The sequence below is a fragment of the Podarcis raffonei genome, chromosome 16 (assembly GCF_027172205.1).
Source record: "Podarcis raffonei isolate rPodRaf1 chromosome 16, rPodRaf1.pri, whole genome shotgun sequence".
Classification (NCBI taxonomy): Eukaryota; Metazoa; Chordata; class Lepidosauria; order Squamata; family Lacertidae; genus Podarcis; species Podarcis raffonei.
This window is the reverse complement of record NC_070617.1, coordinates 26,016,021-26,041,560: the sequence shown is the minus strand read 5'-3', so window position 1 is coordinate 26,041,560 and position 25,540 is coordinate 26,016,021. Positions and strand designations below refer to the sequence as shown.

Here is a 25,540-nt window from a genome sequence, read left to right as displayed (position 1 = left end):
TTTCTTACTCCTTTTAAGTCCAAATGTCCCAAAAGCTCCAACTTCCACCTTAATCAAATTTGTAATCCATAGGTCTTCAGATCTCCACATAAGGAGATCTCTCCATTCTTCAATCTTCAATTCAAAACAGATTTTCACCATCCAGTACTTATTTTCCTTTGTAGCCATCATGTCAGGCCTCTGGCTCTCCTTTGTCATCTGCAACATTACATCTCCTCCTTCCTTTTCCTCAGAAACAACATATATCTCTTTCTCCACACTCTCAAATCTTTCAAGTTTCTCTTCTTGTCCAGCTGCATGAACTTCATGAGTCAAGTCCTTATCAAATTCAATGAATTTGTTTACTGTTAAGTCCAGAGTTGCAACATTTGTAGCCAAAACATCAATTTGGCCTTGTAACTTTCCCAAGAGAAGAAACACTCTGTCCAATTTAGCTTGAATTTTTCCTCCTTCAGCCATTCTTGTAATGTCCCAAAATCCCCTCTAGAGGGATTTTGGTTACTTTATCTTCCTTCCAGTTCAAATCCAAAAATCAAGTTAGTTTGTATCAGTTCTTCCTTGTTTTCAACAAAATATAACCAAATTGTAGCAAATATATCCAGCAGAGACAGCAGCAACAAAGTTCTCTTTTTCCTTCTTGACAGCTAATTTGACAGCTGTCAAACTCTTCTATATCTCCTCAACAGGCTCTCTCGCGGATCACTCCCGGGTCCGGGGGTGGCGGCACTTCAGCTCTCAAAATTAGCTCTTATCCTCCAGTAAAATTACTTATACTGCCAAATCATGAAATTAATGTCTTTTACCCAATAAAGAAGAAGAAATTCTCTCGACCTTAGTTAGCTAGTCCTTGCTTTAGATTATTTATAAGACGGGGAGACGGACTTCCTGTTTGCGCCTTCCCCGATCGTGCCTAATTCAAAAAAATTTTTTCTTTACAAATCCAATTTCCGTATTACTCACGGGTTGTTGCTTTTAGAGTCCAATTGTTCACAAGAAGAAGTCAGCGCTCTCCGACCATGGCATGCGGCTTCACTCCGCAGGAGAAGCAGTCGACTCTCAGCACCGCGCCGCTCACCCCGTCCCCCGTTCCGAAGCCTTTAAAAAGGCTCCTTCGCGGGTCGGGGGGGCGCAAATGGTGCCCGCCGAGTCACCAGGTTCACAGGCTTCAGCGCCTGTGATTTCTGAGGGTCCCCGCGTCACCGCAGCGGCAAGACCCGGATCCTGCGGAGCCGATTCCCTCCGGAGCTTGGAGGGAATCCGCCATTAGCCGATGGCGCTAACCCGGAAGTCCCGGGATCTTCTTGTGTTCAAACACAGTGTATACTACTCTTTTGTGGAGGAAAATGGTATCCTAAAGTGGGTAGTTCACTGGTTAGAGCTTGGTGCTGATAATGTCAAGGTTGCAGGTTCAATTCCCATAGGAGTTTCTTGCTAGAGCTGTGTTCCAGACTTCTGGGCAACCTCCCAGGGGCCGCATGCCAGTGGTGGGTGGAGCCAGATGCAAAAGAGGACGGAGCAATAAATGCAAATGTTACCTTTGTACAGTAGGCTAGTTTCGTACATCACAACCCCTCTCTGTCCCTCCACTCAGGCAAACATGCAGCACCATCAGGATTCAAGGACATATCCCAGACAGGGTAAAACACTGCAAGGTGCAAAGCAGGGCCAGTAAAGAGTGTGGCTCAGGGAAGAGTTCTGAGGGCCAGATAGAAATCTTCGGAGGGCCGCATTCAGCAACCTGAACCTTCTCATCCGTGTTTTAGGATGCAAACACACCAACATGGAAGATTTGTGCATCTTTAGGGGAGTCTGGAGATAACACAGATCTGCCAAGAGGCTCGTTTTACTCTTTGTAAGGGACATGAGTCTTTCCTACAGTGGTGCTTTGCTGTGGAATCCCTCCCTTATGAACATAGGCATGTGCCAATGCAGGACATTCTAGTGCCTTTTGCAATTGGCTCCCTGGATTTTACTAGTGCTTCATTCCATTGGGTAACTAGGATACACATCCTGATTTACCATTGAAATTTATTTTATTTGCTTTCAATGTATTTTAAAACTATTGTACATCACCCCAAAAGACTTTCTGTGAATACAATAGTATAGAAATGCTTGAATACTACTTATAGTATGATGCTGCTGATGTCATTGATGGCCCAGATGTGGACTGAACTCAAAGAAAGCATGTTTACCTGCCCAGCTGGATAAGAGCTGTCCAGGAAACTGACCAAAGGAACAATTCCAAGCAGAATAAGAAACAAGGACTCATTTTTTATTATTATAATTTATATAGCACAAGCAACGCACATGGCTCAGTAGACACTTGTTTAAAAAAATAATGAGGCAGATACTTTTGCCAGAATCCTCAGGCACACCAATTTAATTACCTACTTCCACACTGAGCTACACACAAAGGTGATTGGAGGGTGCCATAAACTGCACCATTTCAGACTGCAAGGTGGGAGGGCTGAAAGCTCCAAGCACTCCATTCATAGCTGGGCAAGTGATTATGGGAGTACCAGAAAGGTCTTCCTTTTTTTCTGATGGTATAGATTCCCAGGTGGGGAACTTATATTTATTGCATTTATACCCAACCTTTTCCTCCAAGGAGTTCCAAGGTGGCGTACATGGAGCTCCCCCTCCTCACTTAATCCTCACAACCACCCTGTGAGGAGTCAGTGACTGGCCCCCAAGGTCACACCCAATGAGCTTCATAGAGGAGTAGCGATTCAGATCCTGGTCTCCCAGGTTCTAGTTTCACACCACGCTGACATCTCTTACTTGGCCTGAAGCCGCACAACCTCGAGCCCTGCATGTAAATCAGGCATGTGGGGATCTGTGGGCCCCTGAAGATGTTGCAGGACTACAACTCCATCAGCTGGAGCAAGCATGTCCCAATGGCTAGAGATGATGGGAGCTGTGTTTCCAACAAAAGGTGCAGGGGCAAAACTTCTCTGCACCTGGTGTATAAATCCCAGCAATGGGGGGCGGGCTGGGACCCCCAAATGCTGTGGGACCCAAACTCCCAGCAGGCCCAGTCGAGGTGGCCATCCTGTGAGGTTCTGAAAGTTGTGGAGTTGGGAGCCCAGCGCCATGTGGAGATCACCCATCCAGAGGTGACTTGTGCCCTGGATCGAGATGGTTAAAAGTGGCAAAAGGAACTCCCCCACTTTTCCCCTCTCAAGGTCCGGCCCGCTTGGTCCAACGAGGTTCCGGACAGGACCACTTTCCGGGGAGGGGGGATGCACTGCCCACTCATTCGCGGCTCCCCAAACCAAAATGGCACCTTCTCCCTCTCTCACCCCCCCCTCAAAGACACCACGTTCCCGTCCTTCCCGAGGCCCTCGCGCGAGAGAAACTCCATCCTGCGCGCCTCTCTGAGGCGGGCCGAGCGCGCGAAAAGGCCGCGCCTGAGGGGGCAACTTGGGCGCTGAGGGTCGCCAGGGCGATGAGGCGGCCAGTAAGCTAGCCTAGCGGGCGAGCCCCGCGGCTGCCCCACGAGCGAGCCAGCCGGCCGGCCGGCCACCCTCCTCCTCTTCCCTCAAGCGCGCCGGTCCCCCGCCATGTCACATGCTGTTTATTGTTGCCGGCTAGATGGGCTTTAACCCTTTCCTGCGTGGGCTCCCCCGCTCCTGCCGCCAAGCTGGGCTCCAGCGGCGGGGCGAGCGAGGCATGAGGCGCCAGGTGGGCCCAGGCAGCGGAGGGAGGAGGGCGGCCCCGTCCTCCGCCCGGCGCCCTTGACCATGGACGCTGCCGCCGCCGCCTCCTCCGTGGCCGCCTTCAGCAGGTAGAGCAGGACAAAAGCCCCGCCGGCATCCCCCGGCCTCCGGACCCGCCTGAGAGGCCACGGTGGACCCGGCGCCGGCCCCCCGCCCGCCTTTGTTCCCCGGCGAGGCCTTCTCCCTCGCCGGCCCCGGGCGCCCTGAGCGCACAGCCGTGTTGCGCGCCGCCTTTGCCGCCGCCCTGAGCGCGCTGCCCGGCGGCGGGCCGGCTTTTATGCTCACGCCGGCTGCCGCGGGTGGGAGGAGCCGGGCAGGTTGTCCCCGGCGCTGCTGCTGCTGCTGCTGCCGTTGCCCGGCCTCCTCCTCCTCCTCCTCCTCCTCCTCCTCCTTCCCCATCATCATCTCCACCTCCTCCTCCTCCCCGCCCGGCTGAGAGGGGTCGGGGGAGGGGGCAGCATGGCCTGGCCGTCCGGCCCCTTTTCCAACGCTCAGCTGCCCCGGGAGTGTGGCGCTGCGCCTCGCAGGGAGAAGAGGTCCGAATGGAGACAGAAGCCAGCCAGGCCGGCCTCGCCTCCCCGGACTCCCCCCACGACCCCTGGTATTCGGCCCGGCCCACCCTCGCCTCCGACGCTGCCTCCTCCTCCTGCTCCGACGCCGACGCTCTCGGCCGGCCGGCAGCCTCCCCGCCATGCCCGATTGCTGGCGGCGGCGGCGGCGGCCGGGGCAGGCTCTCTCCTCTGCCTGGCTGCGGGGAGCCGCCAACATGGCCGATTCCCCCGCGCGCTCGCCTCCTCCATCCACGCCTCCGCCGAGCCGGGCAGCCCACTCGCGCCCGCCGCATCCCCGGGGCGCCCTGGCGCCGCTGCCGCCGCCCCGATCCACCATCCCGAGCGCTCTGGAGGCGGCGCACACACGCCCCCCCCCTTTTCCCCAACGCCACGCTCGCCGCCCGCCATGGACGGAGGAGTTCCGGGGGTCCCCCAGGCAGCCTCGCGTCCTCTCCCCATGCGCCCGCGCCTCCCTTGATCGGGGGGCTTTCCCTCCTCTCCGAATACGAAACGCTTAACTTTTATGGCCGTCTTCTTGCTCTCGCGTGCTGATTTAAAACCCCGTGTCTCTCTCTCTTTTTGTGTTTTCTTCCCTCTCTCGTTAGCAAAATGTTCATCGGGGGATTGAGCTGGCAAACCACGCAAGGTGAGAGCAAGGCGGCGGTAGCGGCCCGGCGTGGGGAGTATTGGGGCGGATGGGGGGGGTAGAGAGGGAGTTACTGGGCCGGGGGCCGGGGGTCTTCTGGGTTCGGTTCTGGCCGAGCCGCACCTGCAACCCAAACTTTCCCAACTCCTCTGACGCCTTTTCTCCTGCCCCTCCCCAAATCTTCTCTGCGATGTACAGAACTTAGATGCGCCTTTTCATGGCGGGGGTGGGGGGAGCGGGCTTCTCCCATGTGGGTCTTTGTGAATAGCTTTGGGTAAGGGGCGCTGTTCGGACTCGTTTGCAAGGGTTCCCCCCCACTCCCTCTCTCCTTCTCTGTTGGGGGGGGGAAGCTTCCCCTCGAGCATGCCCCTCTCCCTCTTCTCTCTCCACCTCCAAGTGTTGTAGGATCTACCCCACTCTTTGCCAGCAGAGGTCGAATAGCCCCCTCCCTCTTTTCTGTAAGCTTTGGGGTGGGGAGGAAAGAGACATCACCCGGGGACACCCCCCCCCCACAGTGCCGCCACCTGCCTAGGGGACCCATTTGTGTCCTTCTCTTGTGCTTTGCAGAAGGCTTGCGGGAGTATTTTAGCCAGTTTGGCGAGGTGAAAGAGTGCCTGGTCATGAGGGACCCACTGACAAAGCGATCCAGGTGAGATGCCCCCACCTTGCTCCCCACCCCACCCGCGATCCCTCCTGTACCAGATCCATTCTTTCTAACCAACTTCCTTTCGGTCTCTTTCTCTCTCCTTCCCACCTCCTCTCCCTGGTCCAGAGGATTCGGGTTTGTCACTTTCATGGACCAAGCTGGTGTGGACAAGGTACTGGCCCAATCTAGACATGAACTGGACTCCAAGACGGTGAGTCTCCTTCTCCCATCTCCAGAGCGCTCTGTGTGTGTGTGTGTGTGTGTGCGCAATAGCCAGCGACCTATCAACTATTGACTAGAGCTATATTGATCCTGTCTGGCTATTGGGTTTTGAAGCAGGCAGTGAAACCAATGACTTCTCTAATTTGTGCAAGGACCTGATGTGTTTCTTGGCTTAGAGGTTGTGTTTTTCAAAACTTTTTAACTCAGCAAAGTTCTCTTTGCAGAACAGTTCTAGGGAGGTAATGAATTGAAAAGTATTGTACTGGGGCAGGCTGAATGCCTGTGTGATGCTGGTTGGATATTTTGGAGGAAAGTCCAGTGCTTCAGTGGTGGGGTGAGGGCAGACCCTAGGCCTTTTGTCTGGCTTGGCCCATGGGGTGCTGCTGGAGCTTTTGCTGAACCTGAGATATCCTGAAGGATGCTTGATTTCTCCCTGAAGATTAGGCCTATTCTTTTGGATCTTGGTTGGGCATCAGAAAGTGACTGGGTTTTTTTGTTTTTGTTTTTTTTGAGAGGGGCTATTTTATTTGGATTTTGGATTTTCCACCTTTCAAGCTGGATCTTCTTCCCCCAATATCTGGGGCCTGAGCGGTTGACTGGCAGATCCGCTTCTCAGTTGCAAAATAAAAATAAAATTAAGCTCTTTTGGTCCGAGGTTGTGTGGAATGCCAGCTATGATGTCTCAGGGCTCCCTCCCCATTAATTCTGGGTATTGGAAGAAGATCGACAGTGTCTCTGTTCAAGAGGGAGAGTCACTCTGCATATGGTCAGAGACACAGTTTTCAAACATTCAATGGATGTGGCCCTGGGGCTCATGTTCTGGGTCTCAAATGGAGACATGGCTTTACAACACAATGTTCTTTGCAGTAGTGAAGGCTTTTTTTATTATAAGAAACCAGTAATTTTCCAAAATAACATATGCAGCAATAAATACATCTAAACAGTATAGCTATATATAGTGATGCATGATAATTTCAAATCCCAGGTGCAGGTGAGGAGAAGGATTTCTAGAGTATATATCTCTTTTGCGTTTCTCTAACATTTAGGTCACCTTGGGGACTATTTTTAAAAGTAGCATCTCCTAACTCCTGTTACAAATCAGAATGAAGCTTTCATGTGCATCTGTGTCTGTCTGGGCTGGGACTTGTCTCTCACCATCTTCCTGATTTAATGTAAGAAATAAAGTCATTCCAAAGTTGTTGAGCATTAGTCTGTTGTCTTCGTGTTTCTGAGCAGCTTAAAGAGGCACGTTAGTTTCTCCATGATTGCCAAGTCCCAAAGTTCAGTGGTGAACTTTGATAAGTATCTGTTTTAAAGTGGGGGTCTTTTTGATGACCAACAGGTGCTTTGGGGGCTTCTCTCTCTCTCTCTTGTGAAATTGGGGATCTTGTACACTTAATTTACCTAAATGTTTAAAAGTTATCTCTTGTGTCCCTTTGCCGTTTGGTTGGGAGCGGTACCACAAGAAAACTGAGGTGGGAAGAGTATGTTTGGGGAATCTGCAACCTTTCACCTGGGAGTCACCCTACCCCCTTGGCAAATCCCCTCCTCCTAGGAACTACATAAATGACTTTCTGACATATTTCACCAATTGTCACCCTCCCCTCAAGCCTATTTGCATGTTCAGCAAGCAAGAAGACTTGCTCTGGGGTGTGTGCAGAGGAAAGTAGCAGGTCTGGAAGCAAAGAACTAGGAAGGAAGGCGGGGAGGGGGGTGGGCTATAGAAGTGATCAACAGCCAGCGCAGCTGTTCCATTCCTATTCCCAACATATGGTGGCTCTTTGGTTGTCTAATAACGGAGAGCTGAGTCCGGATCCAACTAGTGTCTTAGCCCAAGTAGATTTGGGGCCCTGAGGTGGACAATCCAAATGAGAATACCCAAATCAAATTCCCTCCCTACTTTCCAAATTTGGATGTTCAGATTGGGTTTTCTACCTATAGGCCTTAAAATGACTGGACCCCAAATAGTTGGATTCCCCCCCAATTTTGGGGGCCTAAATAGGGACTTAAAATGCTTGCTCAGCTAAAGGTCTTTGTTCAAGTTGGGAAATAATAATAATAATAATAATAATAATAATAATAATAATAATAATAATTTTATTACTATTTATATCCTACCCATCTGGCTGGTTTCCCCAGCCACTCTGGGCAGCTTCTAGCACATATAAAAACATAATAAAATGGCAAGCATTGAAAACTTCCTGATATGGGGCTGCCTTCGGATTACTTCTAAAAGTTGCATAGTTCTTTATCTTTGATTTGAACCGTTGTCACCCAGAACTGGGTTGAGTGCTCTTTTGAACAGTTTGTGAGACCTGTAGTGCATCTTAGTATAGCATCATAGAAATGTAGAGTTAAAAGGGGACCCCTAGCATCATCTAGTCCAACCCCCTGCATTGCATGCGTCTTTTGCCCAGTGTCGGGCTTGAACCCAAAACCGTTGGTTTTCCACTCTTAGTTTTTCAGGGCGGGGGGTGGTGGTGTTTGTGAATGTGGATACACATTTTGGTGTTGGATTGCAGTGGCTGGGAGCCTTTTCTTGAGGATACTTTTAAGTCATTTTTCCTGTGGTTGAAATCTGAGATATGGGGCTCAAGGTTAGAACTCTGCCTAGAGGAAACAACGTTCCCCCCCCCCTTGCAGGGCATGACTTTTAAAGGAACAATTCTGCTCAAAACCCACAGAAACAAAGGGGAACCTATTCAGTCCCCCTTCATTTTGGGGCGAGGGGCTTACGAAAGAGAACTTTGCCAGCGGCTAATGTCACAGTGCGTGCCGTTTTAATCCAATTTCTGGTAGAGTTCAGTATCCAAGGTGAACAGAAGGCATTCCAAAGGGAGACCTTTCCTTGAGGCTGCCTGGGGGAGTCTTTCTTCTGGGGATCGTTCCCTTTACCATGTCCAGAAATCTCCTCTCTCTCCCGAATGCATGTGCCCTGTGTTCCTTAAAAGTGTAATGAAAGTTTATCCTGAAAGTTCGGCACAAGTTTTCATTATTTTTTCTTTCTTTTTAACCCGTTAAAAAGACTTGATACAATGTAGCAGGCCACGCAAGTTGTGCTGTGCTAAATGGGTTAGTCTTTCAAAAGTCTCTGTTAGTTTGGGAAGAGGATATGATGGTCTACTACTTGGAAGTAATCCTCACCTAAATCACTGAGGTTGCTGTCGGATTGGCTTGTAATAAAGCTAGTCCTATTGGGGTATGTATGCAGAGTAGGGTATTTCGGGGGGGGCAGGCCATCTCCCCTTCCTCTAAACCAGCCTCCAACTGGGTGCCCTCCAGCTGTTCGGAACTACAACTCCCATCAGCCTTAGCTGACTGGTTGGGGCTGATGGGATTTGTATTCCAAAACAGCTGGAGGGCACTCGGTTGAGGAAAAGCCTGCCTCTGAACTTTGCTACGGTGCCTAATCAGCTAAGCCCATCCTGGATCTCTGTGGGAGCAGCAAGGTCACCCCACCCCTGAAAGAAAGGAGTGAGTGATGAATGAATATCCATGGCGGCTGGCCTAATCCTTGGGAACAGTTTCCTGGGGATACAAAGTGAGATGAAAGCTGTGGTCGCTGATCCCTATTCTTTTCTCTGCCTCCTCCGAACAGTGTGCTCTGTCTCTCCCTCTCCCTCTTGTCTCTTACAACCTTGCTGTGGGGCCTCCCCTTCGAGGTGGAGCGGTTGGGGGGAGGGGTTAAGTGAGCTGAGGGAGAGAACAGAAGGGGTCTCATGCTGTACAGATTGGGGGGGTGGTTGGCCGGCTATTGAAATCTCCTGATGCATCTGCTTTGCTGGGTTGAGGGGGAGGAGGGCGGGAATTGTGGGGAGCAATTTCAGTAGAGGATAGCCCTCTTTTTAAAAAATACCCACCCTCTTTTGTTTGGAGCTCAAACCCTTCTAAGCTATCTATCCTCTTTCTCTGCCCTTCCACCCCACCTGGGTCAGCCAGTGTTTCAGGTCCTGAGATGGAAAATCTAAATGGCATTACTTACACACACACACACACATCTTCTGGGACATTCTCCTGCTCACACCCCATTGGAATGAATAGGAGTTGCAGGAGAGCACAGATTCCCGCCCCCATCAAATCTTTCCTAACGAGGCGTGTGCAGAATAATTTCACAGTGTTTATTTAATTTTGCATTTATATCCCACCTTTTTCTCCAAAGAGCTAAAGTGTTGTAAATGGCTCTTTCCCCTCCTCATTTAATTCCCACAGCAACCCTGTGAGGTAGGATGGGCTGGGAGAATGTGACTGCCCCAAGGTCACCCAGCGAGCTTCATAGCTTAGTGGGGATTTAAACCCTTGTCTCCCAGGTCCTAGTCCAATACTCTTAACCACCTCGCCACATGGGCTCTCCCATACTTTAATGGTGCCCTGAAACTGCCACCTTGCCTTGTTTTATTGCAAGTACAGCTCTGCTCCTTCCTTCCTTCCTTCCTTCCTTCCTTCCTTCCTTCCTTCCTTCCTTCCTCTTTTTTTTAAAAAACCAACAAAGCACTTTTTCTGATATTAGACAAAGATAAGAGCAATCAAACTCTCCTCCTTTTTAAAATAAAAAAGTCTGTTTGAAAACATTGTTCAAAACATGTGCACAGTCTTAGGTTGGTGCAAGTTTCCAGTGCTATTTATTTGTTAAGTGTATATTGTGTTATCTAACCCATCCTAATCCTGGTATTTAGGAAACATTGGAGTAGGGATGTAGCTCAGCAGTGGAGCATTTGTTTTGCACACAGAAGGTCCCAGATTCAACCCTCATCACCTCCAGGTAGAGCTGGGAGAGAAGCCTGCCTGAAGCCCTGGAGAGCCCCTGCCAGCCAGTGTAGACAGAACTGAGGTACATGGACCCCAAATGGTCTGACTTGGTATAAGGCCTCTTCCTGTATCCCAAGGGCATCAGGTTGGCCAAGACTGGTCTTCTGTGACTTGATAGTGGCTTTCTAGGGTCTCAGCCAGAGCTATTCCCATTTACCTCCTACCTGATCCTTTTTAAACTGGAAGTGCCCTGGGTTTTTCTACCAAGTTCTGAACCCTCTTTGGGAAACCCTGGTCCAAACCTAAACATCTGAGTTCATTGACCGCTTTCATGAGCTTATTAAGCTGTCCTTGTCCCAGTGTTAGAAACTCAGATATAGAAGCTATTTGGCAAATGGCATCTTAAACCTAGGTTGCAATAGCCACAATGGAATGTCTAGTCACCTTTTTTGCAGTGGCATTTATTATTATTATTATTATTATTATTATTATTATTATTATTATTATTACTAATTTCATTTCTGTAACGCTTTGTATTTTAAAGTAAAAAATCTTACAGCAGTTTACGACACATTAAAACATCAAATAAAACAAACTCAAGCTTCAAGGAAAATATTTCAGATCCTTCTCTAAGTGACATTTGGCTTTCCCCATATTTATCTACCTACTTAATTTATATAGCTGCCCCATAGCAGAAGTACTCTAGGGAGCTAGTGTGGTGTAGTCATGAAGCTCACAGTGTGACTTTGGTCCAGTCATAGCATCTTAACCTACCTCACAGGGACATTGTAGGGATTAATTGAGGAGGGAGGGTGAACCATGTAGTCCTTGGAGAAAAAGGTGGGATATAAAGGCAATAAATAAGCTATTCTGATTACCTACTTATGAAAGCTGGAGGGGCCAACCAGATGGAGATGTCAGTGGCCAACCTGGCACCCAAAGATTGCCATTTGATCACAGTTGGACGCGTGCCAGTTGCAAAACGTACCTGGCGCTTGGCTAGTTTCGAACACTGCTTATCCCCCAACCTATATAATTAGAAATGGAAGTGAAATAACGTCAAGAAATAGCAATACAGGTTTTTTTTAGCAGCATGGTCTGACGGTAGTGTTGTATTGTGTAATCATCTTATTAATCATAGAGGTTTCTCGTTGGCAAGTGCACTCTGTACATGCACATGCCCTTGATTTCTGAGGCTCATAGTTCCTGATTAACTTTTTTGCACTATACCCTGTGAACTTATTTTTCACTGCTAGACCCTTGCTGACCCCCTTTTGACCCCTGGGTCTTTAATCACCCACTGCACAGTCCCATTGACCACTTTGGAGATCCTAGTCTGGGAGGTGTCTCCTGAGGTCCACATACGCTTCCCATGTGACTTGATTACTCTCCAGTTGACTGGTTGGCAGCTTCCCATGTACAAATGGGATCCTGTTGAAAGGCAGAATTGAACTCAAGCAGGCGAAGTAGGCGTTCCTCTCTGGTGATGAATCTGTTCCGGCTCATAAGAACGTAAGAAGAGGCTGCTGGATCAGGCCAGTGGCCCATCTGGTCCAGCATCCTGTTCTCACAGTGGCCAACCAGGTGCCTATGGGAAACCTGTAAGCAGGATTCAAGCACAAGAGCCGCCTCCCCTCCAGCAGTTTCCAGCAACGGGTATTCGGAAGCATTGCTGCCTTTGACTGTGAAGGCAGATTAGAGCCATCATGGCTAGTAGCTGTTGATAGCTTTATCCATTTGTCCAATCTTCTTATAAAGCCATCTAGGTTGGTGGCCACCACTGCCTCCTGTGGGAGGGAGTTCCATAGTTCCACTATGCATGAGGAAGTCCTTTGTTTTTTTCCTTGTCCTGAGTCTTCCAACATCCAGCTTCATTGGTCATCCATAAGTTCTAAGGTTATAAGAGAGGGAGAAAAACCTTTTCTTTGTGCCATGTATCTTATTATAAACTTAAATCATGTCACCTCTTTCTTTCTCTTTCTCTAAAAAGTCCCAAACCCTGCAACCTTTCCTCAATGGTGTGTGTGTGTGTATGTGACTCTATCCCCTTGATCATTTTTTGTTGTCCCTTTCTGAACTTTGTCCAACTCTATAATCTCATTTTGGAGTTGAGGGAGCCGCAACTGTACACAGTATTCCAAATGCGGTTTCACCATTCAGCAAGCCCATTCAGTTTTCAGTGTGGCTGTGAAGTGATGAATGAGCCTGTGTGAACCAGCCCTGATGGCTGCTGGCCTCTGCATTTCCCCCTGCTCCCTAGGAGCCTGGAGTGATTCTGAGGTGGAAGAAACTTAAGTGCAGTGTTTCCTCAATGGCCTTTATTTGTAAGCAACGTAGAAACACGCTGAGGTCTGTTTACGCGAATGCTAAGTCTTAATAGGTACCTTTGCTAGGCTGGAAGATAACCATTGCTGAGGGGGCAGGAGGAAAGTGGGGCATTTTGGATTCAGGGTGAAGCAATTTGCAGCATAGCTGGCACCGCAGGTCTTGCCGACGTGTCTTCTGTGGCTCCGCTTGGCTACGGTATCGCTTTGGCAATAGATAACCTCAGAGGATGATTCCAGCAAGTTAAATGTGGTTACATGGGCTTTAACGGTAATTACACAGTGTTTGGAGCGGTAGTAGGATTGAGAGGAAGCGGATTGTGCCCTTGGCTCCCGCCTGTAAGGTCACTAGTCCTCATGATTAGAAGTGAGAGCAAAGGGTATTGGTTCAATAAAGTGCCTTTTTAAAAACCGTGCATACATATAGGGTTCTGGGGGTATTGAGAGTGCTTCACTCAGTTGCCCTTACAATAGCCTTGTCAGGTTGGAGAGTCTTATCCCCCACCCCGAGGGAAAAGCCAGACCAAAAATGCGTGCTGTGGGGTGTTTTGCAGGGAGGATTGGTCAGAGGACGAAGAGTTAAGGACCTCATCCTGCCCTCCAGTCCTTTCCTGCAAGCAGGAACCCCACCCCCAAAATATTAGTAGCTTTATTTTTATTATTACATTTGTATCCCATCTTTTTCTCCAAGGAGGTCAAGGTGGCATAAACTATTCTCCCCCATGTCATTTGAGTCCCCACAACAACCCTGTGAGGTAGGTTAGGCTGAAAGGCTGTGATTGGCCCAAGGTCACCCAGTGAGCTTCACATGGCATGTGGATTTGAACCCTGGTCTCCCAGGTCCTAGACCGGCACTCTTAACCACTGCACCAGGCTGAAGGACGTTTGGGTGTGATGTCATTCCTCTCTGATGCCACCTAGTGGTGGAGGCATGACTCGCACCAGTGGCTTCCTGGCTCACATCTCCACTTCTTATGCACAGTTTTGGGTGCCCCGTCAGATACAAGGGGAGAGGGCAGAAGTTCCTTCCTCCTGCCCTGTGGGTCTCTGCTGAGTGTCCACCTGGCTGGGTTGAGCTGCTTCAATGCACTTATTTCAGGAACTGTGGGCAGCCAACCTCTGCTTTCAGTTCCCAGCTAAAGCAATGCACTGGCTGGCCTGTCATAGGAGGTTTATGGGGTTGGTTGTAAGGCCGCCTGAGATAATGTGTCCAAAAGAACTCCAGGCATGCTGGAACGCTGCTGCATACATATTAACAGCAATTATGATGATGATTAGGGTTGCTCTTAGCTGGGAGGTGAATAACTTCTCCCTCGGCCCTGGTTTGCATGGAGGTATTTTTTGGAGAAAGGAAGGAGAGGGAGGGAAGTTTGGCCAGCCTTGCAAATAAGTTATGAAAGTTACTAGCCTGCAAAAAAACAGTAACCAGACAGAGAGCTGAATTTCTGTGCTGGGCTTGTGGAGGAGGGGCTCCACTCCTCCCGTCCTGAACCTCATTGGTTTCTATGCTGGCCTGCCCACACATCTGCACAGGACATCATTCACTCACCTGCATGCAATTCCTTGTTGCCTGTGGCTACCAACTTGGTGCTTAACCTGATATAACCTTTATGTTTTAAATCTGGCCTTCACTTTTCATAATCTGTTTGTAACTAAATGCCCAACTTAAATTTCTAGACTTTGCTGCAATCGGATCAGGTGACCCTGAGAAAGAGCTGAGCCAGTAGTAGCCAATATGGTTCCCCTCCAGGTGTTGCTGGCTCTAAACCTCCCATTATTCCTGACCTTTGGCCATCCTGACTGGGGCTTGCGGGAGTAACTGTAGTCCAACAGAAGTGTTGGCTCTCACCGCGGGATGAAGACTGGGAACTCTCAGCACTGTTTCTGCCAAAGGCTTTAATGCGAAAAGTCAGGTTCAACAGGTACACCAGGTACATCAGAGGCATGGGGCTTCAAAAGGCTATCTGCACAGCAGCGTTTGAAATTCACCAGACTCCAGGCACATTTTGCACCTGGCTCTTGGCACTTGCAACCAAGTGGAGATGCCCAGGCGCCAGGATGTCACCCGATGTCTCCACCATCTGGTGGTGCGTGCCTGGGGATCCTTGGATCTTGCCTGTTTTCATATGACAGCAATATATCCTGTAGAATTCTATCCGTTACATTTTATCTGCACAATCAGAATGAATTTCAGGAACTAAAAAGTCATATTGAAAAGTACGACTTTTGAGCCATCTGGCCCCAAAATTGCAGCTAGGCATTCTGTTTTGGCGACTGTAACCTGGTTTAAGGAGCCATTTGATGCCTAGCTTATACAGTGGTACTTCGGGTTACGTAGGTTCAGGTTACAGACTCGGCTAACCCAGAAATAGTACCTCGGGTTAAGAACTTTGCTTCAGGATGAGAACAGAAATCACGCAGTGGCGGCGTGGCAGTAGCGGGAGGCCCCATTAGCTAAAGTGCTTCAGGTTAAGAACAGTTTCAGGTTAAGAACGGACCTCCAGAACGGATTAAGTACTTAACCTGAGGTGCCACTGTATATCTGAGTTTCTAATACTGTATGCACAGCAAACATCCCAAGTCCCGGGTCTGGGCAAACAAATGGGCACTCCTATGAGCAGGTCGGCTTTGCGAGGCATCTTCTCACTGGTGCTGACTCCACCATATCCTTGGAGATGGGAGTGACATCAGGACTGGCTTTGCATTGATCTTTAAGTTGCCTCTCCAGGCGGGAGGGGCTGTTCAATGACAAGAGGCAGCACCAGGGATGGCTTCATTGCAGGTCGTTTTGGGCTTGGGATATCTAGTGTCTTGGAGGAAGAAGGTTCTTCCATCAGCCGGCTTGGGCCCAAACTCCCTCTCTCAGCCCACTGGGCTCCTTCTCAGGGTCAGTCACCGACTGAGGTCCCTATCTATCCTCCACAAGTTTGCTAGGAGCCTCACAGTGAGTCATCCAGCTCCAGCTCCCCAGTCTCTCCCCATTCGTCTTCCGCATCCGGCTGCCCTCTCCAAGGCATCTTTTGCAGCAGACTCATGACAGGAGGGAACTGTGCTGGCAGTCCTTGAGCCAGACAGATTCATGGAGGGCAAGTTTTGTGAACAGTTGTTAGCAGTGTCAGCTAATTAGAATCCCTGTGTTTATGAAACATACTTGTTTCATAAAAATTATATACTGCTTGATAGTTTAAAAACAGAATATTATGTGCACCTGTTAACAGTACCAGTTCCGCAGATTAAAGCCAGTTGACTAGGCATATGGGTGTGTGTGTAAGGTGATCTTGCAGCTGTGTGTAAAACCTTTAGCCTCCCAGATGTTTCTTGGGACTACATCTTCTATGGGCCTTTAACAGGAGATGCACCAACTGGAAACAAAACAGAAGCTTTTGCAGACACAAACAGTGTCAAATGTGGGATTGTGTATAAATTTTCCCGCGCCATTGTGTGGTTAAGAGTGTTGGACTAGGAATTGGAAGAGAGCAGGGTTCAAATTCCCACGCAGCCGTGAAGCTCACAGGGTGTGACCTTGGGGGCCAGTCACCCACTCCCAGCCTGTGCCCACTTCACAGGGTTGTAGTGAGGATAACTATGTACACCACCTTGAGCTCCTTGGAGAAAAAGGTAGGATGCAAGTGTGGTAAATAACCTAATAACTCATGAGCAGGTGTCGTCAGGAGCGTCCAGTGAAAAGGATGTCTGGATAGGCCCAAGGGCGTTTGAATTTACTTTTTTATTTTATTGTGTTTACACCCCACTTTTTTCTCCATGGAGCACAGGCTAGTATACATTGTCCCCCCGCTCCTCATTTAATTCCCACAACGACCCTGTGGGGTAGGCTAGGCTGAGAGGCATCAACTACCCCCTCTGCAAGGTCACACATAGTGAACTTCATGCCCTAGTGGGGATGAATATTGTAGCTGAATATTGGTGCTTTTAAGTTTAACCCAGGATCAAATAAGGTAACCAATGCAGGTGATACATGAGCTCTGTAAGATAATATGATAAATGATCAGGCGCGAAAGAGTTGAGTAACGCTTTGCCAGGCTGAAGCAGGCTGTCCAACCTGACAGCCGTTTCCTGTACAGTTTTTACAAAAAAAATGCTGTTTGCTTCTCGGGAGCATCAAACACAACCTTCCTCTTTTCTCTCTTGGGGTTCTTTATATTCTTTGCTTCTGTTTTTACGGGTTCTGACTCCAAACACACCCTGTATTGTTCCCACTTCTTAAATAACTTGCTCACTTCTAGTTACACCTTCTCTAGCCCCTTTTTTTAAAAAAAAAAAGGAAAAGAAAAACCCTTCCAGCCTCAGTTTTCCTCCAACACTTGCTAGCCAGACGGTCTAGCTGCATAATTTGAATAACAGCCGGCCTCACCCAGCTTACAGCAAGCAGCCTCTCTTTTCTGCCTAGTGAATTGTGCTGGGAAAAGGAAGGCCTGGGTTAACTTTTGTTGAAATAGGGGAGTATCTTCTTGGCAGGAGCTGAATGTCTCTGGCTGGGAACTGAACAAGACAGGGGACAATTGTTTGTGCTTGGTATCTTCCATCAGCCTCCTGCTGTCCCGCGAGGCCTTGGAAACTCACTGTGGGCTTTTGCTAACGCCACAATGCAAAGGGATTGAGTGTGTTTTTGTTTGTTATGTGTTTTAGAAACTTGTCTCCTACCTATTCTCCCTCCCTGCCAGCCCTCCCTGAACAAGGGTGTGCTTGTGTGATTATAAGCATTCAGGGATGAACGGGAGCAGAGGTGGCCCTGGTGAAACACAGAAATGATTGAAGAGCATTGGAGCGTCTTCTGTACAAGGAGAGGTGGTGCAGCAGCCTTTTGCCAACCTGGCAGCCTCCAGGTGTTTTGGGCTACAACCTCCATCACCCTCAGCAACATATGGCTTGTAGGCTGGGGTTGATGGGAACTGTAATGCAAAACACTTCGAGGGCAGCAAGTGTGGAGTTCTTTAGTTTAGGGGCAGGGAAATGATAATTTTGGGGTGGGGTAAAGGTGTCTAAACTCAATGGTGTGGCGAGTGGAAGGCGACTCCGTTTCTCCTCTCACAGTAGCTGGCCACTTGTGAAAACTTATTGAGGAAAGGGGCACAGAGCAACCTACTTCTTCCCCTCTGCACACAATTGACTGATGGGGTCTCCTTGCCAAGCTATGTGTTTTTGGCGGTACGCCTGGATGCTGGTTTTAAACAAAGGATTAGGCAAATCCGTGGGGGATAGGCGTAATTTAACGGCTCCTGGCCACAGTAGCTAGATGGACCAATCCCCTGTTGACAGGAGCACTGCAGCTCTGATGGACCTGATGATAGGGATGAAGAAGCAGGGCAAGGCTGCTTCCCTACCTGTGAACATCCAGAGGCAGCTATTTGCGTACAAAACCTACAAAATTCAAAATAGGAAGTAGGACGTTAGAGCAATATTCATAGTGGAAGGAAACATAGGAAGCTGCCTATTGCAGCTGGTCCATGTAGCTCAATGTGACACTGACTAGCAGAGGCTCTCCAGTGTTTCAGACGGGACTGTTTCCAGCCTCACCTGGAGATGCTGCCAGAGATCTCATCTGAGACCTTCTGCTGGTAAAGCAGATGCTCTACCGCTAACTTATGGTCTTGCCCCTGAAAATAAAGGTTCTAGAATAAAGCTGCTTCATTCCAAGTCAGACCACTGGTCCTCTAACTCAGCATTGTCTACCTTGACCGACAGTGATTCTCCCTGGTTTCAGGTGGTGATCTTTCCCTCTCCTCTCCTCTCCTCTCCTCTCCTCCCCTCTCCTCTCCTCTCCTCTCCCTTCTTCTTGGGAGTCTTCTGGGCAGCCGCTGCTGCTGCCCCACCCCACCCCAAAGAGAGGTGCCTTCTCACGCTGCCCCACAGGGGCCTGGGATTTGTCTGTCATTCCCAGCAGCAAGGGCTGGAGGATTGGCTGGCTGGGATCCCTCACCTGCTTGCTTGCTTGCTTGCTTGCTTACTTACCCTAAAGCCGCCTCAGCTCCTGGCAACCAGCACACCCTGACCAGCCCCAGAGGTACCATTTGCCTGGGGAGCTTGTAGCCAGGGCTGTTGCACAAACAGCCACACAAGTCTTTGGGAGGCAGAGACACAAGAGGACATCAGAGGAAGGAGGGAAGGAAAGAGGAACAGAGGCCAGTGTTGCCTGTGGCTCCCCTGACCATCATTCAAGGCACTCCAAGGTGCCATGGCACACTGGTTGAAAACCCCTGCCTTAAGGTGTATCCAAAGCTGCTCAGGGGGTTTGTACACTAGTACAAGAACCTTGAAAATGGGTGAGAAGCCACTGCAGATCTTTCAACTCTGACTAGTTGGGCACTGTTGGTAGCAGGTACTTTCAGCGTCGCATCTGTTGCTGTGCCTTTGTTGGCATGTGGCCCTTGGAAGGTTGCCAGCTGGGGAATGCGGCCCTCTGGCTGAAGATGTTTACACATCCCTGCCTTTACATGCCAAGTCTGGGTGATATCCAGAGTTAGTCATACTCAGACCTGTTGAAATTTATGGCCACAGCGACATTAGGAATTGGTGTAAAAGGTGCCTTTAAAAAAAGGTAAAGGGACCCCTGACCGTTAGGTCCAGTCGTGACCGACTCTGGGGTTGCGGCACTCATCTCGCTTTATCGGCCGAGGGAGCTGGCATACAGGTCATGTGGCCAGTATGACTAAGCCACTTCTGGCAAACCAGAGCAGCGCACGGAAACACCGAACAAGATTGCAATAAGACGGGCAGGTGTGTGAACAGATATGAGTGATAGCCACTGTTCTGGCTGCCTCTTCTATTCCCTGGTTCGAGGCTGTGATTTTCCTGGGCAAAAGAATTCTGCCTTGGTCAGACCCCACGTGGAGTCTTGGGTACCACAGTTTAAGATACTGAAAGCTGGAACACGTGCAGAGGAGGGTGACAAAGACGATCAAGGGTTTGGAAACCAAGCCTTATGAGGAATGGTTGAGGGAACTGGGTATGTTTAGCCTGAAGAAGGCAACGGGGTGATATAATAGCCATCTTAAAATATCTCAAGGGCTGTCACGTGGAAAATGGAGCAAGTTTGTTTTCTGCTGCTCCAGAGGGTAGGACTCGAAATGATAGATTCAAATGACAAAGATTCCAATTAAACATTAGGAAGAACTTTCTGATGGCCAGAGCTGTTTCACAAGGATACCCTTGGAAGGTAGTGGACTCTCCTTTGTTGGAGGTTTTTAAACAGGCTGGATGGCCATCTGTCAGGGATTCTTTAGCTGCGACTCCTGCTTTGCAGGGGGTTGGACTAGAATGACCCTTGCAATCCCTTCCAGTACTACAGTTCTGCAAAAAGTGCACGCGCAAAAGTCCAACCGGGAGTAGCAATGGTTGTAGCAAACTGTGTGGTCTTTGCCGACTGAGAGTTCACTTGCATATGTGGGATACCTGCCCTGTGGGTAAGGTACACACTGTCTGCCTGTCATGGCAGGGGGAAGAGTCTTGGAGCAAGTCACAACACTCTCATATGGCAAAGGTGGTTTTTTTGGAGTGTGATCGTGGAGACTATGGTACAAAGTGGGAGTGCTGCCAGACTTTGCAATGTGGCTGCCCCCTTCCCTTACTAAGCAGTGGGGCCGGGTGCTCTGTCCTGGCTCCCCCAGCTTTAAGACTGGAGTTCCTGATGAGTGTATTACGCCTGGAGTCACCCAGCAAGCGTTGTAGGGAGAGAAGCATTTGCAACGTGCCCAATTCCTGGTCTGGAGCCAGGTGGCTTGGTGCTAAGTGTTCTCTTTCCTCTGGTGTCCATCACCAGAGTTCCTCCTTGTGTGCTCTGTGTGTGGCACGAGGGAGAGAGCAAGAGCATACAGGACATCACTCTGTGTGGGCTTTTTATATATTGGTGCTATGAATGCTGTATTGCAATTGGGTCTTGAATTGCACCATAGCCTATTGTGCATTCGGAGGCGTGCGCAGGGTCATCCCTGGGTCAGGGTCCTTACATCATTGTGGGGGTGGCTATTCTTATCCCCTCTCCTGAAGCCAGGGGGAAATACATGTCTTACGTTCAGGGGTGTATCTAGGGGTTGGTTAGGTTGGACCTGCCAATGGCTCAGGCCCAGGGGTGTGTGAAAAAATTATGCCTCACCACTCTGGCTCAAGAGTGCCTAGGAGCCTGCCCGTGTGCTCCCTGGGCTGCTCCTCGGCTGTTCTGGGTAGCTGGGAAGGGACACAGTCTCCTCTGGGTGCCTTGGTAGAGGAATCTGGTCACAAGTGATGGGGGGCAGGGCTGAAACAGCTCCTTGCCAAGGGAGCCTCGGTAAGCCTCTACTTGTGTCATGTCCTGGTTTCTTGTAAAGATACCCTATGATGATGTTGAGGGTATAGTGTAGCAGCCTTCATCAACCTGGTGCCCTCCAGATGTTTTGGACTACATGCTAGTTGGGTCTGATGAGAGTTCTAGTCCAAAACATATGGAGGGTGCCAGGTTGGTGTAGCGTCAGCTACAGCATAAATTTTAGGCACCCCACAGGTGGATCTTTGGTAGAATGTCTGCACCTGTGGAATGTCCTGCTGGCATACCTGGGCAGTCCCACTGGTGCATCTGTCATGGGGGCAGCAGGCCTGGTATTCCATCAGTGTAGCATCCACCAGATCTTATAGCCCTTCATCCAGTACCTGCTAGTGTAGCGTATCAAGTGTCCCCCCCCCCCAATCAAATATCCCTGTTCAAATACTTATGGTTATTTGAAGAATACGATACTTTTATATGGTGGATAAATTAATGCGGCATACTTTCTGAGTTTGATTGTTTGTATTAAACATAAACCCAGTGAATAAGCCAAAATGCAACAGTTTCTGATTCTGGCAAGTTTTTTATTCAAAATTTTCCAGGAAACCCCACAATGCTAGGGAAGGTAGCATTTCTGATGCACAGCTTCTCCTTCCTGATATAGGATTACTCTGTAAATCAGTTAAAACACTATTGCAGCATAAGCACCATTGATTTCTGTAGCACTTCCTCACAGACAAGGATGCATGGCAGCCTTCACCAGATGTTTGATGCCGTCCAGATGTTTTGGACTCCCAGCAGCCCCAGCAGCAAGCATGGGCAGTAGCTAAGAATGATGGGAATTGCAGTCCAGCAACACCTGGAGGGCACCACTTCGACTACCATAAACTACCAGTGAGAGTGAACTTAGAAAATCCAGCTCCTATCTGTGCCCCCTGATGCAAATCATAACAAAATTTGAGAGGGGAAGCATGGCAAGACTTTGCAGCAATTTGGAATGGCTCTGAAGGGCCTGAATTCTGCACCATAAGCGAAAGGAAAGGAGACAGGAAAATAAATGAGGGGGAGTGGGAAGCAGGATGTCTACAGTAAGGTAGTCCCCCCCACTCTTTAATCCTTTGGAGTTTGCTGAACTGGTGGTCCGAAGGGAGTGAAGGAACCCACAGGATTGTTCCAGCTTCGCACTGAGCTGAACCTGTTGTTTGCAAGCACCAGCCTCTGTTTGTTTGTTTGTTTGTTTAAACCATTTTCACCCTGCTCCTTAGCCAAAAAGGCTCCCAGAATGGCTCACATACAATCAATTAAAAACAAGACAGTTCTTGCCCGCCGGCTTACAGTCTACAAGGCACAACACCCGAAGGGAAAGGGACACAGAGGGAAGAGAGGAAAAAATAAGCAAACTTGGGCACCAGTTCTTAAACAGCAGTTCTTATCATGATGAGCTGACTTAGAAACAGTTCCGCGATTGGAAGGAAGTGATGCTGAACTTAGAGTGGACAACCGATCCAAAAGTACCCCTAAGCTGCGTCTGCTACTCCTTCAGAGGAAGTTTAACCCCATCAAGATCAGACAAGCTCCCATCCTTCTGGAACAACTGTCTCTGTCTGAGTTAGAGTTGTCTTCCCTTCTAGTTTTTATCAGTCAAGTGGGGCAAGGGTCCAGAGTGCAAGTGGTTGCCCTGACTGATTACAAGCACCATGTCCACATCCTTGAGCCCTACTAACTGAAAGTCATCCAGCATAACAGGACTAGACAGTGCTCTAGACTCCTCAAGATTCATTTGCTGTAACAGTGGAGTCATGATCCTTGGAGGATGCAACGAATTTATCTTCAAAATGCTCTGCAAACAAACTCAGTGAGCTACCATTGGTTCTGCCACCTTCTTTGAGCCGGAATGACAAAGGCCCCACACTACCTGCAAAAGCTCTGCTGGACAGCACAGTGAGAATGCAAAGGACACAGCAACGTATGCCTTCTTTTCTGGCTCGAAGAGCTTTCACCAGTGTTGGCTTACCTTCGACTGGAGTTTTCCTCCATTTGCATTCAAGTCATCTCCCAGCTTTGTTTCCTCGCCGTAAGCTCTGGAATATACTAAGGAACCAAACAGGCTCCATGAAGTGGGAGAGGGTCATTGGCCCAAGCCACTTGGATCTTCCAGAGATTGGCCAGAGCACCAATCACATCTGCCAGAAATCCCCTAGAGCCATCTGGAAATCCATTGGATCCATCAACCTCAAAGGATGGACCATCCTAATAAAGTCCCTGACCCGATACTGAAAACCTAAATCTCAGCAGGAAATGATCTGACCACGACAAGTGACTGGTGTCAATATCCCCTACTTTCAGATCACCCAATTCCTGCCCAGTTGAGAAAACAAGGTCCAGAGTGTGGCCTGCCATGTGTGTTGGGCTGGTGACAGGTTGGCACAGCCCCATGGTCGTCATGGCAGCCATGAAGTCCTGAACTACCCCAGAGCCAGTCGCCTTGGCATGGATGTTGATGTGCCCCCCAAACCAGCAGTCTGGGAGTCTGCAACACTCCCTCTGAGACCAGTTCTGTCAGTTCAGGCAGGGTGATTGATGGACAGCGAGGCAGGTTGTAAACTAGCAAAGTTACAGAACAGAAGGACATGTTCTATGCCTCCTAGTTCTAAGGAAAGAGGGATGCCCCGCATACCTGCCCCAAAGTATTTGGGGTAGAAAAACATTAAATCTGACCAGAATAAAGGCTCTTCAACATTCAACAACATGCAGATTCCTAAGGTATGCAGCTAAATGGAATGGATCATCAGAAGAGATGCCCAAGGAGTGAGGTGAGCAGGTTGTCCCTGAACAAGACCTGTATTGTCTAATCCTCTTTTTAAAGCATCCGAATCAGTGCCCATCACTTCCTCTCTTGTGGGAGTGAATTCCATAGCTGAACTATGCGCTGTGTCATTCTCCAATGAAGGACTATGGTGCTGTAAGCAAGAATAAGAACATCAGAAGATCCTGCTGGATTGGGCCAATCCCCCTTCTAGTCTAGCATCCTGTTCCCATAATAACCAACCAGATGCCTGCAAGAAGGACCCAAGCACAAGAACCCTCTTGCCTCCTGTTGTTTTCCATTAATGCCTCTAAAACCTTTCAGAATCTTCAGTTTAGTTTGGCTATCCTGTAATAGTCAATATCGACCCCCTGGGGTCGATGGGATTGTGCAGGGGGTGGATAAAGACCTACGGATCAACAAGGGCCTAAAAGGTTTTGTTTGGAAAATTTTAATTAGGAATTAAGAGCTTCTGAAATAAGGGGTGTGGGCACTGTCAGAGTGATATTGTTATTATTTTTACTTGCTTTACTTCCCTATTTTTTTTACTTTTCATTATTCCTAGTATGATAGTGATCTATGATTTATAAATATTGATGTAAACATTGATATTTCTTGTTTTATTTTGTTTACATCCCTAAGAATGGATGTAAGTTGATGGGCTGGAGTTGATGGTAACTTTGTAAGCTCATCAAGGAGTCAATGAACTCAGGGGTCTGGGAAAGCCCAATTTAGTTGAAAGACCTATCTGCTTGCCTGGGTATCTGTGGGATGTTAGCTGCAATTTTGGAACCGGCGGGAGGCTGTATGTGTATTTTTATCATTGAAATTTTAGCACTGTGGTCTTTCTCTGTTGCCTGCTCTTAATTCTCCAGAATTGATGATGTTACTCCCCCCTGAGATTATGTGATGAACGGAGTGCTAAAAATATACTTAATAAATAGATTCCCCTGGGATCTTTGGGTGGTGGAGGAAGCTACATGTTGGAAGATACAGGGCAGATAAAAGAAAGGGCTTCTTCATGTAGCACATAGTGAAACTATGGAACTCGCTTCCACAGGAGCCAGCAATGGCCACCAACTTGGATGTCTTTAAAAGAGGATAAGAGCAATTCATGGGTCATCAATGGTTACTAGCCAAGATGGCTATGCTCTGCCTCCACGGTCAGAGGCAATAATGCTTCTGAATGCCAGTAGCTGGAAACCACAGGAGGGGAGAATACTCTTGTGCTTGAATCCTGCTTGCAGGTTTCCCTTTGGGGCATCTGGTTGGCCATTGTGAGAACAGGCTGTTGGCCTGATCCAGCAGGCTTTACTTACGTGGAGTCATAGAGGCTTAACTGTTTCGAAACAGATTTGGATTTCTAGCGTAGATGTGCCTTTGCTCAAGCAGTCAAGATAGCCTTCGTCTTGTGGAACAGGGATGGCGAAACTGTGGCCTGCCAGCTGTTTCTGGACTATTGCTCCCAACATCCCTGACCACTAATTGTGCTGGTCAGAGTTAATGGGAGGAGGAGTCCCACGGCACGTGGAGGGACAAACATTTCCCATCCTTGTAAATGAGCAGTCTTCCCTAGCCTGATGCCTTCCAGCTGTATTACAGGTCTGGACATGCTTGTTGTGCGGA

General features: G+C 48.9%; 1 protein-coding gene across 7 annotated transcripts in view; it reads left to right on the top strand.

Annotated features, from left to right (window-relative positions):
• Positions 1-3,616: 3,616 nt before the first annotated feature.
• Positions 3,617-25,540, top strand: part of MSI1 (musashi RNA binding protein 1) — a 62,890-nt gene continuing 40,966 nt past the window's right edge. For 4 of the 7 annotated variants that reach the window (XM_053368038.1, XM_053368039.1, XM_053368036.1 and 1 more), the window contains exons 1-4: positions 4,112-4,320; positions 4,876-4,916; positions 5,484-5,565; positions 5,689-5,773. In XM_053368038.1, the coding sequence (XP_053224013.1) occupies positions 4,262-4,320; positions 4,876-4,916; positions 5,484-5,565; positions 5,689-5,773 (267 nt within the window). In that variant the 5' untranslated portion in view covers positions 4,112-4,261. Of the gene's footprint in view, positions 3,788-4,110; positions 4,321-4,875; positions 4,917-5,483; positions 5,566-5,688; positions 5,774-25,540 lie in introns of those variants that run through there. The other 3 variants (XM_053368040.1, XM_053368037.1, XM_053368035.1) reach the window with 2 other exon arrangements.